The 15,445-nt window shown below is 39.9% G+C and overlaps 6 protein-coding genes across 7 annotated transcripts in view; 2 read left to right on the top strand and 4 right to left on the bottom strand.

Annotated features, from left to right (window-relative positions):
* LOC18017888 (arginyl-tRNA--protein transferase 1) overlaps positions 1-629 on the bottom strand; it is a 3,345-nt gene extending 2,716 nt beyond the window's left edge. Inside the window, 2 exon segments of the mRNA XM_006398965.2 lie at positions 15-53; positions 375-629. Of these exon segments, the coding sequence (XP_006399028.2) occupies positions 15-53; positions 375-522 (187 nt within the window). The 5' untranslated portion in view covers positions 523-629.
* A 332-nt stretch (positions 630-961) lies between these two features.
* On the top strand, positions 962-2,011 carry LOC18017889 (pleckstrin homology domain-containing protein 1). The gene is given in 2 exon segments (XM_024156508.1): positions 962-1,093; positions 1,095-2,011. Coding segments are annotated over 2 exon segments (426 nt in total). The 5' UTR covers positions 962-1,052; the 3' UTR covers positions 1,480-2,011.
* Positions 2,012-3,268: 1,257 nt separating this feature from the next.
* Positions 3,269-6,615, bottom strand: LOC18017890 (anthranilate synthase alpha subunit 1, chloroplastic). The gene is made up of 9 exons (XM_006398967.2): positions 6,304-6,615; positions 5,865-6,049; positions 5,574-5,769; positions 4,978-5,129; positions 4,778-4,893; positions 4,440-4,686; positions 4,283-4,339; positions 3,958-4,191; positions 3,269-3,874 (listed from the first exon to the last, which is right to left on the bottom strand). The coding sequence occupies exons 1-9, from the start codon at positions 6,488-6,490 to the stop codon at positions 3,464-3,466; spliced, it is 1,785 nt and encodes a 594-aa protein (XP_006399030.1). The 5' UTR covers positions 6,491-6,615; the 3' UTR covers positions 3,269-3,463.
* A 1,828-nt stretch (positions 6,616-8,443) lies between these two features.
* Positions 8,444-11,503, bottom strand: LOC18017891 (probable zinc metalloprotease EGY2, chloroplastic). Of its 2 annotated transcripts, XM_024156412.1 has the most exons (13): positions 11,437-11,503; positions 11,172-11,338; positions 11,030-11,093; positions 10,805-10,942; positions 10,574-10,624; positions 10,377-10,487; positions 10,160-10,234; positions 9,968-10,073; positions 9,801-9,894; positions 9,548-9,701; positions 9,244-9,451; positions 8,988-9,148; positions 8,444-8,910 (listed from the first exon to the last, which is right to left on the bottom strand). In XM_024156412.1, exons 2-13 carry the CDS (start codon positions 11,333-11,335, stop codon positions 8,656-8,658), a joined length of 1,581 nt encoding a protein of 526 aa, XP_024012180.1. In that variant the 5' UTR covers positions 11,336-11,338; positions 11,437-11,503; the 3' UTR covers positions 8,444-8,655. The 2 variants fall into 2 exon arrangements, with proteins under 2 accessions (XP_024012180.1, XP_024012179.1); XM_024156411.1 differs by having other exon boundaries at positions 11,172-11,499.
* A 341-nt stretch (positions 11,504-11,844) lies between these two features.
* LOC18017894 (chaperone protein dnaJ 49) lies at positions 11,845-13,412 on the top strand. The gene has a single exon (XM_006398970.2). It carries the CDS (start codon positions 12,028-12,030, stop codon positions 13,099-13,101), a length of 1,074 nt encoding a protein of 357 aa, XP_006399033.1. The 5' UTR covers positions 11,845-12,027; the 3' UTR covers positions 13,102-13,412.
* Positions 13,385-15,445, bottom strand: LOC18017892 (syntaxin-31). The gene is made up of 6 exons (XM_006398971.2): positions 15,151-15,445; positions 14,492-14,742; positions 14,250-14,401; positions 14,125-14,169; positions 13,829-14,026; positions 13,385-13,744 (listed from the first exon to the last, which is right to left on the bottom strand). Exons 1-6 carry the CDS (start codon positions 15,368-15,370, stop codon positions 13,585-13,587), a joined length of 1,026 nt encoding a protein of 341 aa, XP_006399034.1. The 5' UTR covers positions 15,371-15,445; the 3' UTR covers positions 13,385-13,584.

A 15,445-nucleotide genomic window follows, 5' to 3' on the forward strand; every position in this document is an offset into this window, starting at 1 on the left:
GAACAGCGACAAACCTTGGTAGTCACTAACGGTAAGACTCTCTGCTGATAAACCTACATTGGCAATGCAAACATTCATTAATTAGTTAACCATATTGATTGGGATTTCTGATCATAACGAAACCAATTCAGCAACATTGAAAAATCTCAGTCCAAAGTCCAAGCATAAGAACAACCCAAAACACTTTTGACTGTTTTTTTTCAGCTTATTGTCATGAAACTCACATTTTTCTCAATCATAGACACAAAACCATCAAATCGTGAAAATTCATTAATCAAAGATTGTATTCAAATCCTTTGATTCAACAACCTACTCCATGACCAGCGAGCAGAAACTGGAAAAGACCCAAAAAAAAAAAAAAAATTTGAACGAACCGTGAGAGATACTGGTGCGCGCAGGGGATTTACAGTAGCCGCAAGTGCTTTTGTGGCGGCCATGATCAGCGATCACGCTTTCTCCGTCGTTTCCGCCGCCGTGGCTGCTACTCGCGTCGTTTGTCGATTTCACTTTCTTCGTAGACATAATCGGCGAGAATCAGACGAACTTCCTAAGCTCCTTCCGATTGGAGAAGAAGAAATGATATCATCAACGCGAAGAAATGAGAACTGCATCCATTCTTTTCTTCTGACTTTTGGGTTTTCCTTAGAAAGGAGTAAATTAATAATTTTCAGTATATTAGTGGATAATTCTTTTTCCCGAGAGAAGTATATTTCCTTTGAATTAACCTAATCAAATCATTTCAGTAAACATCTTAAGTAACTTTTTCAGACAATAATAATCCAGATTATTAAATCCTTTAAGCAACAAGACTATTCTGCTAAAAGGCTGTTTTAGTAAATTAAAAAGTTGAAGCTAACAATTGGCAAAATAAAGTCGAAGGAAGGGGTGTTTTGTAAATAAATGTAAGATCAATATATTTTCGGGCAAGATAAAGAAAACCCAACACGAAAGAATCGGAGAACAGATTTTCCGCAATATTTCTTTGCTCTCGACTCTGATTTCCGATTCCAATCGCTGAATTGGAATTAAAACAAACTTCAGTTTTAGAGGATATGGACAGCTTGTGGCGAGCTGTAACCGGTGGCCAGACCAGTCGATTACGGAGGCGTCGAGTTCTGGTCTAACCCGGAACGAACCGGGTGGCTCACGAAACAGGGAGAGTACATCAAGACCTGGAGACGACGATGGTTCGTGCTGAAACAAGGGAAACTATTCTGGTTCAAGGACTCAGACGTCACGCGCGTGTCACGCCCTCGCGGCGTCGTCCCGGTCGCGTCGTGCCTAACCGTGAAGGGAGCAGAGGATATACTCAACAAGCAGAACGCGTTCGAGATTTCGTTGAGAGCTGAGACTATGTACTTCATCGCCGATTCTGACAAGGAGAAAGAAGACTGGATCAACTCGATCGGACGGTGCATCGTGCAGCACTCGAGATCCGTCACTGATTCCGAGATCGTCGATTACGATCACAAACGCTAGTTTCTCGGATCAATTCGATGCGTTTGCCACAAATTCTGTAATTTTTGCTTAAAGCCGTGTGGGTAATTTATTGTGTGAATTGTTATTGTCTTTGTGTCTCAGTATAAAAAGTTGTTCAGACATAAAAGATTGATTTTCCAAAAGACAAAGGATCTCATAAAACAACAAACGCTATATATGAATTCAGATCTAGTTTCTGAGAGAGACTATAATGTTCATCTTATGATGTTTAGCTTCGAGGAAGGGTTATCCGTCTTCATCGTCTCGAGCTTCTTGGAGGCCTTGTCAATGGAGGATTTCAGGGATTTGTAGGAGCTCGTGCGGTAGATTAGGATCCACGAGATTGCTTCGCAGACCAACGCCGTGCAGAAGGATATTCCGACGACGGTGAGACTATCGACGTAATTGAAAGAGGCGAAGAGCGGAATTTGCGCAAACACGGACCTGATTTCGTCTCTCTTTCTCTCTCTCCGCTCTTCTCTACGAGCAAAATCTGAAGCTCAGAGATACTGTAGTTTTTGATTTTGAAATACTGTAGTTTTGATTTTGAAATATTGTAGTTTTGATTTTGACGAAACTTAAAATACTCGTCGTTTTGGTTTGGCTAAAACGACATAATATTAATTCTCTTTTCTCTCTCTCGCTCCCAGGTGTAATAATATCATTGGTTCTATGTCGCAGAGCGTGATGCCACGCGCTTAAAAATGTAAAGGCGTTATCCCACTCGCACCTCGAGCGCGTTGCGCGCGTTGGGCCGAAATCGATGCTGCAGACGTGGCGATTGCCACTATGATGTTTGGAATACAGGTTTTGATATTTTGACTATCCTGGTCATGAGCTACTACCAAATCTGTAGATAAAATTTTCTGGATATTTTCTTTGTAGAAAACGAGGCTATACGCAAAAAAAAAAAAACTCTGCATTGGTGACTCTTTTGTTTGCTTATAATAAGATCAAGTTACCAAAGGCTCTACCCTCATTATGCAAATAAGAAAGGAGACGCTCTGGGCTTGCTATGCAATGGCCCCAGGTCATGAAGAAATGATTACAGTATGTTGTTTTTCTTTAAATACACTTTGGTTGTAAATGAACTCTATGACCCCGAGAAGCCAGAGTTAAGGTAATATTGTTTTCCACATTCTCTTTATTCTCTTCAACTTCTCTGTAATGTGATCTACCACAAATTTTGTAACAATTATTCTACATAAACGAGGTCTTTCTTTCCTTTTGCTTTGTGATCTGAACAGTTCTAACCGTTTTTTTTTTTTTTTTTATCCACTAAACCTCATTTTCTTTTGTAAAAATCTATTTTCTTGTGCTAATGTTGGCAGACTGACGGTGAAAGTTCCAGTAAGCCTATGGATATAACTGGAAAACTGAACGAAATGGCTGACTTTGCTCCTGATGAAGAAATAGAACTTTTTGAGGTTTGCTTCTCCTTTGGTGCCTCTTAACCTGTTTTTGTATCATGCTTATGATTATTTATGATGTTATTTAATGGTTTTTGGGACTTGTTTACAGGAAATCAAGTTTGAGCCTTGTGTTATGTGCGACCACCTGGATAAGAAAACTTCATTCAGATTGTGTCAAGTAATGTTTCACTCGTAGGTACTGGAATTTTTCAGTCTCGTGTCTCTTTTATGACACTGGTTTTTTTGCTTACAGATTGAAGATGAGATATTATTTTCTTTCAGAAACCTCTTGTTAACAAGGAGAATGAATGCCTCTACCCAGCTGTGCCTTCGTTTCTTGAATATGTCCAGAATCGAGTTTAATGCTTGTTCTGGTGTAGATTTGTTCAATCAGATCACATTATACATAAATCAATTTTCTTTTGGGCTTAAAATTCTGAGCTTCAGTAATGGAATCTAAACGCAAATCCCGCAAAATCTAGAAAAAAAGAAAGCTTGTTCTGCTTGTAACTGTTATACACATGATTCCATTCTCGAAAGAAAAGCCGCTCTGTTCTTGGGCACAACTTCACTCATTTCTTGACAAATGCGGATTCAGCCAAGTCGATGGCTCGAGCAAGACCAGCAGCTTTGTTCTGACACTCTCGGTGCTCGTCTTCTGGGTCACTATCAGCTACTACACCTGCCCCAGCTTGAAGATAAGCCACCCATTCACGGCGTTTGTTAGCATCCTTGTAAGAGTACATTGTATTGTACTGACTTGCTGTCGGGAAAACAATTGTCCTAAGGGATAAAGCAATGTCCATGTCACCAGTGAACGAAACTCCACCAAAACCGCCACTGTATGGTCCACGCCGTGTAGGCTCGAGCTCATCGATTAGTTCCATGGCTTTTACCTTTGGTGCACCACTAACGGTTCCCACTGGTAAAGCAGCGCGTAGCGTGTCCCAGCAAGTTAAATCATCTTGTAGCTCTCCTGTTACCTGCAATTAAACTTAAGATGATTAGGAATACTAAGCGAGAGTTCATAATATGAGATCCGATGGTTATCTAATTTAACACTTACCGTGGAGCTTATATGCATAACATGAGAATAGCGTTCGATGTTCATAAGCTTCTCAACTTTCACGGAACCGTATTTTGCAACCTTTCCGACATCATTACGACCGAGATCGACCAACATTATGTGCTCGGCACATTGCTTTTCATTCTCTAGCAGCTCCTTCTCTAATCTCTTATCCTCAACTTCAGTCTTCCCTCTCTTGCTGGTTCCTGCTAACGGCCGATTCACTATCTTGTTCTGCTTAGAAAGACGATAGAAAGTTAGCTTCACCACAATAGCGCATCCGTTTCTACTAGTACTAATGTGACTTGAGATAGGCAACTTTTACCTGCTTTACTTTGGTGAGAATTTCTGGACTTGATGCGACCATAATACATCCTCTAGCCTGATGAAGAGGACAAACATCATCAGTAGTTTATTCACATGAGAAACTCAAGTGAGTAATGATGCAAAATGGCGGACGAAAGGTTCTCTCCATTACCAACCTGCAAATAACCCATATACGGACTTGGATTCACAACTCTTAGAGCTCTATAAACTTCAAACGGGTCTGCAAATGTTCTCCTTTCAAAACGCTGACTCAACACGATCTGGAATATATCTCCTGCAAGTATATGTTCTTTAGCCTTGACCACAGCCTCCTTGTATTCTTCGCATGTCACGTTTGAGTTTTCCAAAGCTGGCCCAAATTGTCGCGTCTGAAGATTCACGTTACCTGCAGCCAGTTTTGGCCTGTAGAGATTCACAGGGGAAAAAACACTTTTAACTTGGCCAAAAGAAGCTCAGTAGCTCACAAACTAAATCAAGTCAGAGAGATACTTACGGCTCAATATCGTGTAACTTGGCCACCAAGTTCTCCAAATGTTGCATTCCATTACTGTATGCCTTCTCATAGGGAACGCTCCCATCTAGTCTAATCCAGTGGATAACATATGCTTTCTGTAAAATTTATGGAACCTCTGGTTACCTAATTTGGAGATTTCACCGATTAATCAAACAGCATGGATGGTAACAAAATTTTACCTTCTCCACGTGATCAAATACAATTACATCGTCATAGAGACCAAGATGCATATCTGGCAAGTTCCTATCATCCTCAGGGGCATTTGAAAATGGAAGTTTTCTTTTTTCGACGTAGCGAACAGTGTCGTAAGAGAAAAAACCAACCCACCCACCTATCATGATTAAGAAATCTTATTAAGAAACAACACTTCATGAGGGATATTCAAGAGCTTAAAGGAGAAAAGGGGAGATAGGAAAACTAAATCACATCATGGGAAGAATGTTCAGATAAAGATCAACACAAGAAAAGGGAAAAGAAAGCTCTCTACTTTACTTGTCGCTCTTCAGAAACAACATGTACGTGTCAATGTCGAAAAACGTAAAAGACCTAATATGGTATGATATATCAGGAACATGCACAACCTACATTAGTTTCCCAATAGTTTTGAGATTTAAACCCATGAAACTTGACATTTACAAAAGTCATCCAAAAGCGGGAATTTGTCTCGAAAACATTCATACTATTATCACATCTCCATAGTCCATAAAACCAGTGGCTTCATTCCTTTAGGTTACCTATTCTAGAAAGTTATAAACAATATAGATGGATTCCTTACCACAAAACGCATCGGGAAGATCCTGAACTAGTTGAGGATCAGGGTTCCATGACTCAGAGATTTTTCTTGGGATCTCCATTGGATCTTCAACGTATTCCTCAGTCATGCTTTCATTCTTGTGATCCATTACAATAACTTTATTCTCCTTTGCCACAATCTCCATGGCAGGTTGAGCCCCAACAACGCTATAACGACCCTATTTAGAACAATCACATTAAAGGAACAATTACTGAGAAAGATTAGCATGTATAAAAGATGCAAAGATCTGTACAAAAAGAAACATTATCTTACAACGCTTGACATCTGAGAGCCTGGCTCAACGGACTCAAAAAGAAAGCTTGGAGCCTCACGGTCATCTTCTTTGACCAAACAACGGTAAGCAAGAACAGGAGTGAGCTGATCCGAGAATATGCAGCGGTAAATTGGTATAAGGTTTGTGCTCTTGGAAGCATCTGCCAACTTTTTCGTATCGCTCACTGTAAATACAAAATATTAATAACATGCATCAGAGTTGTTTTCACACTCTTTCTAGAGCTCAATCACCGTCATTTGATTACGATTCCGATTGAGACTGTGTATCAAAACGAAGATTCCTATTCACAATCAAACCTATCAAATTTTTTATTGAACACTGTTGAAGTTCGACTTAATTTGGTCAAACCATTTTCCCGCATTTTATCCGAAATCAAACAATCCAAACCCAAAAAGAAAGCGAAGAGCGTTGGTTCACCTATTGATGCTTCCGGCGAGATAGAGACGCATTTAATCGAACGAAAAGAAGGCGCGTAAGCCGAGTTTCTGCCGGAATATCCAGCAACGGTCAGAGAGGAAGAGAGTCCGCGAGAAGCCACAGAAGGGACGAGCCGGCGAGAGAAGCTCAGTGGTTGCATCGTCGCGACATTCATTGAGGAAGACATCGAAACGGCTTAGAAAAATCGGTGGTGGTGGGATCCGGCGGCCGGAATGTTGAAAGTATGGAAGATCGGAAGAAGATTCAGAAGCGACGGCTAAAAAAGTAATTACTTGTCAATATTCTATTCGAATGGCCAAAGAGATTACTCAGCAGATGGCATATTTATAAAGATGGGAGACCATGTGACTTATTGTGGTTTTACTGTAATACCCCTCACCTGTATTTTCTCAAACTTTTCACCACCAAGTCACGTGCATGCACTCTCTCTGTCTCTCTCGCTCGCTAAGCTACTGTAGAAGAAGTGGATGGCTGGGAAAGCTAACCCTTTTTGGAATTTCTTTTTTTTTTTTTGGAGAAATAAGGAAAAAGATATACTACTTTATAGTACCTTACCGAAAATAAGCTTTTAATAGCCATAAATAATATTAAGAGATTGTATATCTAAAATTAGACATGTACAATGATCAAATTTAAATTATAAGATCGGAACTTGTATTATAGTAATTCATATATTTGGTATTACAATACAAGTGAAATTATTGAAGATATACTTTTTTTGAGCTCTGTTTCCCGTTTTATATATCTCACTTCCTATATTTAACCGTCTTTCTAAGCATTCGTGTTTTTTTGGGCGTTCAATATACAAACAAATAGTAATTTTGTATGGTGAGGGGATACTAACAGTAACTACAAAACAACATGTTTTGACCAATACTATACCTAGAATATTCAAATTGACTTTATGGTACTGATCCACTTTAAAGTAATAATCCTACTAAGAATACATTTGAAAGAAAACGTATTGGCAAGAGGTAACATTTCTTCAAATTGGAGGAAAATCCCTCCAGACGCATCTTATGAGCCATATCATTAGAGCGTCGCATATCCATGATCTTGATGATGTCATCTACAATAATAAAAAAAAAAAACTGTCGTCAGGACGTAGCTTTATCCTTCTTCCATTTTTTGAAATCCACCCTAGTTTCATCAAAAACGAACTGATTGACATAAATAATTAACGAGTTCAAGAACCAAGATCGATGTATATATGAGTCCCTAATCTCGGATTACTTTAATCTCAACAATCCACAATCAACATCACGATCAGTTACAAGAAGCTTTATATATACATACATAGAAAGCCAACATATATTTTAATTATTCTTTGCAGTTTCTTAACCGATTGGTTCTCATTCCTAAACTAATAATAACCTAACATACATATATTTTATTCTCTGAATAGTAATATCAGTATTATGATAATATGATATTTCCATGCTTTTCTTTTTTGCTAAAATGATATTGTAATGTTTCTTGAGTCAATTGTATAATATTATAAATGTAGGAACTTTGACCTTTTTCTCGAATTAACAATCACAGTAGGACTACTACATATATTGAGAGGTTGCTTTTAGATGGTAATGCTACCAACCAAAATCAAATCAATCCACATGAAAAGCATGTGCTTTTTGTTCTATTATTTACCTTCTCTACTGCTATAATATTATTTCGCTTCTATTATTCCTAATCACTTACTTGTATATTAAAAAATTTGCATCAACTGTATATTAAAATAAGGGAATTTTTAGACATGATTTTCTATAGAATTAAATATAAGTTAATACGATGAACGGTATTCTATGTTTACGTTTATAAGATATTTTTGATGAATATGTAGAGATTAGTAGAACTATAAACTGATGATCGGATTCGAAAACCAATGAATACTCTTAAGAATCATTCATACTCCCTAGGACTCTCCCAAAGAGTGAAACAAGCAGCAAAGCTATCCAGCTAGCACGCCGATGGCGGCATCTGACTATATAAATCTGTAAGGAAAAGTGGAAAACTACTTTGCTTAAACTATGTTGGTCCATTTTAGTTTTTCAACCAAAGTTTCTTTTCAATTTTTTATTATTGGCGGTACATATAGATGTTATATACTTATTTATGTTCCACACGCAAATCATAACTAATTAACAAAAAATTAGTTTACAACTTTTGAGATAATTTTATTCTTCTTTCGGAAACTCATAAAGCCTCTATGAGAGTAAGAAATCGCAGAGCAAAATATACAACCCCCAAGTTTAAAAGTAGAACGCAAGACCAAAACTAAAAGTTTTAGCTATTTTTTGTGATTCTTGTTGACCTGTGAAATGATGAGACTGTTCACAAGCCAATCATCATGGCTTCTTCACCGTTGAAAGCAAATGGGTAAGGCAAACACACAAGCAAGGAGAGGAACAAAACCAAGATTCCTAGAGACACATACTTATCATCAGGCTCTGTTATTTCTTCAGCCAGCGGCGCGATAGGTCCACGCTGCAAGAAAAATATCAGAACCACCCAGTAGAATGCCACATCACTGAACAACGCAGAGAGCCCCAAAAGCGCTATCGAGAGACCTGTGAGCCGTGTCGAGGCCTGAAACCATTTGGAACGTAGAGTTCAAGAATTTTCATTTTTAAGTTGGGAATGTTCCAGTTGGGATTTGAAGTTACCTTTCTACCCCAAATGGCGAAAGCGATTCTACCGCCATCAAGCTCTCCGGCAGGGATGCTGTTGATGCCGTTGATAAGTAGTCCAGCCCAGGCCCAGATCACAAGTGGGTTCAACGATATCGAAGTTCCTTCTTTGAGTACATCACCGAGTAAGAGCTTTGCTATAAAAGGAAAAAAAAAAGAAAATGCTTCAACATTAACACTCCAGATTCAGCCTTCAACATTCATCTTAATAAACTAAAAGCTAAAAGCTTACCAATACCACCAGCGAGAAAGGATTCATGAAACACTGATGCGTCAACTACAACACCAATGCCGTCACTAGGAGGCACGAATAATCCTACAAGAAACAGGACCAAACCCAGAGAAAAGCCTGCCAAAGGTCCTGCAGCTGCAACCTTCAAAAGATCTTCTCGCTTGGGTACGATATTTTTGATTCTCGTTATAGCACCGAAAGAGCCTATCTGCCATCTAAAACGTGTTCATCAAATGTCTAAGAAACAAAATTCCAAGTTGAAAGGAGGTTCCTTTCTTTTTTAAAGAGAACATTTCATCTTCACCTGCCAACTTGGAACAAAGAATGGAACACCAAACTTTATCCCTAGCTTATTTCCAACTAAAATGTGTCCCAGTTCATGTACTCCAAGGACAAGAGCGGTGACAAGAGCTCCTGGTAAGCCATCTTTCAACAGCTCAAGGTTGTCAAATGCCGATCTGCAATCAAATTCATGGGAGGGAAGAACAAGGTTCATTCAGTTTGATGATTTGGAAGCATAACATGTCCGGAGAAAACATGGTTTAAGATGTTCTTACAGTAAGTCGGACTGCAAGGCGGGCACATTACGGAGAAACAATGTAAACAGTGCCACCAATCCAAATGAGCCAGCAGCAAACCATTCAGGAACAGCTGCAGTTGTATGCTGAAACTCAATAATCTGAGAAACATCCTAAATAGATAAGGAGCCATATAGTAAGATTACCTGTTGTCTCGGGTTCCAAGGTCCTTCGAGGAACAACAACGGCCACAGGTTTATCATCCTCTGGATTGGAAAGGAGGAAAAGCTTGTACTGATCTCCAAATTTATTCTGCAGATGATGAGAAGTATACTATTAACTTGTGCTTTGTCAACGATCTTACTTAAGCAGGAAACCCAAAAAAGCAAAATTGCTACCTCCAATCTTGTCTTTATCTTCTCGTAACTTTTAGCAGGCTGCCCTCTTAGATTTCCTTTGAACAACACCCCACCCTACCAACATTGTCCCCAAATACACCAAGAGATCCAGAATAAGAGAAGATTTGTCATAAACTGGTCTTTATCTTTCATTTCATGTATGAAAAGTTGATAACAGCCCAAGGAAAACAAACTGATGAGTTTCTCACTGACTCACCTCATAAGGTTCTTGGCTTGTAACAAAGAAGGTATCAAACCCAAATACTTGGCCTCTGAGAATATCAATGGTTTCTTTAGGGAGTCTCATGGAATCATCCAATCGTAACGGCTGTTCACAACAACTTTTTATGAAAGATAATAAACAGAAAGCATTAAGCTGCTGTTTTTGTAAATACCATTGTTGATAATACTTACATTCACACCAGGAAGAGGAGAACCGGTGTTAACTTCTAATTTATCACCGTCCTATCACAAATGCAGTAGAGTACAATACATTCAGTGATGAATCTATATAGACGATGATACCTAGTTAATTACTTTGAAGCTACTAGTCAGGAAACAACATTTCATAAACGAAAAGCAAAATTTATACAACTGAGCTTCAGTTATGCAATTGATGCATAATTTCCAAGGAAAAAAAAATACCTGAGAGCTGAGCTGAACTTTGTTTTCCTCCTCATTTCCCGGCGCTTCATTCACAACTGTTGACTCTGTTATCATCTCAGTAGGAATTTGTGAAGGAGGATCATCTGCTAAGGCCTCTTTGTCTTCTTCACCGTTTTCCTGCAAAGTAAAAAGCCCAATTACCACAAACTATCCACAACATGGGAAATCATAAACAGAATACATTGACGATGTCAAAAGAAATACCTCATCGTTATTGCCATCTGGTTCCGTTTGCGTATCCGTCACTCTACATAGAGTCTCTCTCTTTCTGCACACTCCAAGTTCGAGAATTAAACTCCAGCAGATAAATAGAGAAGTACAAGTAACAAATAAAAGAAGATGAAACCTTCGAACTCGGAACAGGATCAGATCCTTCTTCCTTCGAAGGGTCTCTCTCTTCCCAGAATCGAGACTCAAAGTAGCTACAAAGGGTTGAAACTGAAGACTGCAACAAGAGCTACATTGCGACAAGACGCCGAAGTTGCCGCGAAAACTAGCCGCGAGACTCATGTCCTAAGAAGGCGACCAACAAAATCCGAAATGTCGAAACTTTAGGTTCTCCGATCAAAACCCTGATGCCATTGAAGACTTTAGAATGTAAAGATTTATACTTTGTTTTTGTCTTGTCTTCCAACACTTCTACGATTTCAGATGACTCCTCGTGGTTCATATCGCTGGAGGACAGAGGATCTTTCATTTTATCCGTTGGAGGAGCTCCTTCCAAGAATAACGCCCTGTCGTTTTTTACCAATTTGACCGACATTAAGTCCCCTTCAAAATATCTCAACTGACACGCGTGCCAAAGGTTTATATGAGAGCGCATGTCGTTTTCCCAATTTCCGCCGTCAGAAATTCCCCTTCTTAAAGTCGAAAACGTCATGCGTTTTCTTATAGCCTGTGTTAACCATGTAAACATAAACGCCTTGTAGTTTTACAAAAATTTAACCGGCACGATGTTCTCTTGCTGATATAAACGACGGCACGCATGTTCTCGTGCAATCCTTACGGAAACTCTGTTCTTTAGAAGGCTTTGAAAGCTCTGTGGAAGAGGGAGCCAGCCAGCAGCGATACTTTTCAATCGTCCACTCGATCGGAAAATCCTCTCATCTCTGATGAACTCCGATCGGTGCGAGAAACCTTAATCTCTCAGGGGCTTCGTCTCCCGATTTAGTCTCATCGGGAAACTTTGTTCCTCGTTGAAAATGGATGGTAACAAAGATGACGCGTTGAAATGTCTGAAAATCGGCAAGGATGCGATGGAAGCAGGAGATCGACCTCGCGCTCTGAAATTTCTCGAGAAAGCTCGTCGTCTTGATCCGAGTCTCCCGATCGATGATCTCGTTTCGGATCTGAAGCAGAAGTCGGATAAATCAGCGGCGGAGGATTCGCCTGAATCTGCCGTCAACGAGTCGCCTAAGCCGTCGGATCGACCTTCTCTTCGTCAACGTGGATCTTCTTCGGCTGCCGCGGGATCGTCATCGTCTATGTCGTTCACGGAAGAGCAACGAACGATCGTGAGGGAGATAAAATCGAAGAAGGATTACTATGAGATTCTTGGATTGGGAAATAGCTGTTCAGTTGAAGATTTGAGGAAGGCATATCGGAAACTCTCGTTGAAGGTTCATCCCGATAAGAACAAGGCTCCTGGATCAGAAGAAGCTTTCAAATCCGTCTCCAAGGCGTTTCAATGCCTAAGCAACGAAGAAACTAGGAGAAAGTACGACATCAGTGGTTCCGATGAGCCTGCTTATCAACCACGACGATCGGCGAGAAGAAACAACGGATTCAACGGCTTCTACGACGATGAATTTGACGCTGATGAGATTTTCAGAAGCTTCTTCGGCGGAGGAATGTCTCCTGCTACTACTCCATTCCGATCATTCAGTTTCGGCGCGGGAAATAGAACAGGTCATCAAGCCTCTGATACAGGATTCAATCCTCGTATGCTCCTCCAAATGCTTCCTGTTGTGTTCATACTACTCCTCAACTTCCTGCCTTCTCCTCAACCAATTTACTCGCTATCTGCATCGTACCAGTACGATCACAAATTCACCACGCATAGAGGCGTCAATTACTTTGTGAGATCAGCCAATTTCGAGCAGGAATACCCAATTAATAGCCCCGAGAGACAGAATGTTGAAGCGCAAGTCGACAGAGATTACTTGTCCGTACTGGGCCAGAATTGCCGGTATGAGCTTCAGAGACAACAATGGGGGTATGTCCGCGACACTCCACACTGTGACATGATGCGGAGGTTTGATTCAGCTGCTGCATAAACTTCCATTCAAGTGAGAGAGACTTTAAACACCAAGTTAGTATATTTTAACTCCAAGAAAAACTTGATTGGATCTTTCTGAGGCATATAGATGGTACTTACTAATTTCTGAGAGTATTTCGTTGATGCCCTCAGTGAGTTTGGTTCCAAAGTCCCGACCTCATATACGTTGATTACTGTTCTGTGTATGATGTTTAGTATGCAACATTATTATGTGTGATTATTTGTATTCGGAATAAGACTTGGTTTTGCTCTGCTCTGCATTTTCCAGGTGTAAGGTATAGCAAAAACTAAATTTTTATATCATCAAAAGTTTCCTGGTAAAATCCAATCGAATCTTGCAAAAAAATTGAAACTTTACAAACAAAAGAATAAAAGGAGCCCTAAAAGCTTGCAAGCTTAACATGTGTATAGCTGAAGTTTTAGCGCTGGATTTGATACACCACAGGATCTCTCAAGAGATGCAACCTTGTCGTTTCAACTTTCAAGCCACAAAGAAGAGGAAAACAATGAGGAACAAGATGATAACAGCGAAGATCTTGATCATGAGCCATCTATTTGATGATATCCGAGTGAGATATTGCAGAAGAGCGCTGCGTGCTCCCTCTACATTAACTAACGATTCATCCATATTGTCATCGATTCTGTTACACAAAACCACAGGTGTTAACTAAGTGTTTACTGAAACTTGGGAGTATAACAGGTTTTGGGTAAGAACGTTAAAGAACCTGATAGCTAGCTCTCCCTGTTGAGTGACCATCGTAGCTAGATGCGTGAATATTCCGCTGAGCTCTGTTATTGTAGATTCGACACTGTGCAGCGCAACAGCTCGGCCTTGGCTATAATTCTCCTGCCTTGGGACTGTTTGCTGTAACATGGACATCTCCATTTGCTGCGAAGGAGCATTCTCGATTGCAGATCTGCGTCTGGTGTGGCATGGCACGAGACAAAACTTCATATGTTTATACGTAAATTGACCTCAAAACAAAAACGAACACAATCAGATACGGAAATTAGGAAATACCTGAGTTGGCTACCTGAAGGAGCTCCACTATTTAATGGCGGCAATCTGATCGGTTACAGAAGACAAAACATAATTAGATGAGAGTAAACTATTACTTTAGGAGATAGTTTTAGAACAAAACTCACAGTGGTTGTTGTAAATTTCCGGTAGGATTTGATGAACTTGACCAAGGAGGAGGCTCAGGTACAACAGATCTTGCATTATTCTGAGGAGGACTATCTACTACTGCGTTTTTTGTGGAAAAGAGTTGTTTCCGGTTCTCATGAGCCTTCATGTTCTGCAGGAAGACAAGACATTTATCAATAGATACAATAGGCAGATACAAATATATAGGAAGTTGACAAATCTACAAATCCAAGTATCCAACCTCTGATCTCGTAGTCAGAACATCTTGAAGTTGCTTTGTCGCTCCCATAAGTCTGGTTTTCAAGTCATCACAAACAGCTGTGTAGTGACCAACTTTGTCCTGTGAATAATTCCCATCAGCAATCTCCAGGTTCTGAAGGGTTTGCAGATCCGAGAGAGCCATATTCAGCCCCGTGATATCGTTCCTGATCACCAAAGTTAACTCCTGTATTTCCACAGTCCGGTCATTGAAAATCGACGATTGTTTTGCCACTGCGATTCATCAACAACAGTTGCAGGAAACCACAAACTATCCACATGTTAGAAGAATCAAGGCTGTCTTCAATTGAAATCACAACAATGTCTCTAGAATTCGTTTCAAGATCATGGGCAATAAATGTACAGCAAAAATGACTTCCACAGCAAGTAACATAGAATTTTCAATCTTCAGAGCACCATTTCTTGCTGCAAGCTAAATGCCTAAAAGCAGAGAATTTTCGACAACACCATCTATCAGACAATTATGTCTTAATCTCGTTAGAATTCAAAAATCCGAAAGTCTAATTCCACTAACCGGATAAATACCCTACATTTCTCGCGTTATTTTCTCAGATGATAACCAGTTCTAATGAAAAAAATAGATACGAAGACGTCGACAATAGATCTGATTACAAACCGTACATTTAACGAGCCTCGCGATCTTCTGAAACGTTTCCTGAATACGTACACCGATCTGGGAAGCCTTCTTGTTGAATTCGGATCTTGAAGATCCCGGCGGCGATCGTTTGGAGGTTGCCGGATCATCTTCAGCTTGATGGACAGACGGGACCACTCCGATCTTCTTCAACGTTTGGGACAGTGAATAAAACTCAGCCGTCCGATCCCTGAACGTCGATCCCATCTTAGGGTCAGAATTGGCTCGAGATCACAGGCAACGCTTGCTGAATTATCCTCAGATGGTGAGTTCCATCTTCAG

Source organism: Eutrema salsugineum, unplaced genomic scaffold (assembly GCF_000478725.1).
Source record: "Eutrema salsugineum unplaced genomic scaffold, Eutsalg1_0 scaffold_2, whole genome shotgun sequence".
Taxonomy (NCBI): Eukaryota; Viridiplantae; Streptophyta; class Magnoliopsida; order Brassicales; family Brassicaceae; genus Eutrema; species Eutrema salsugineum.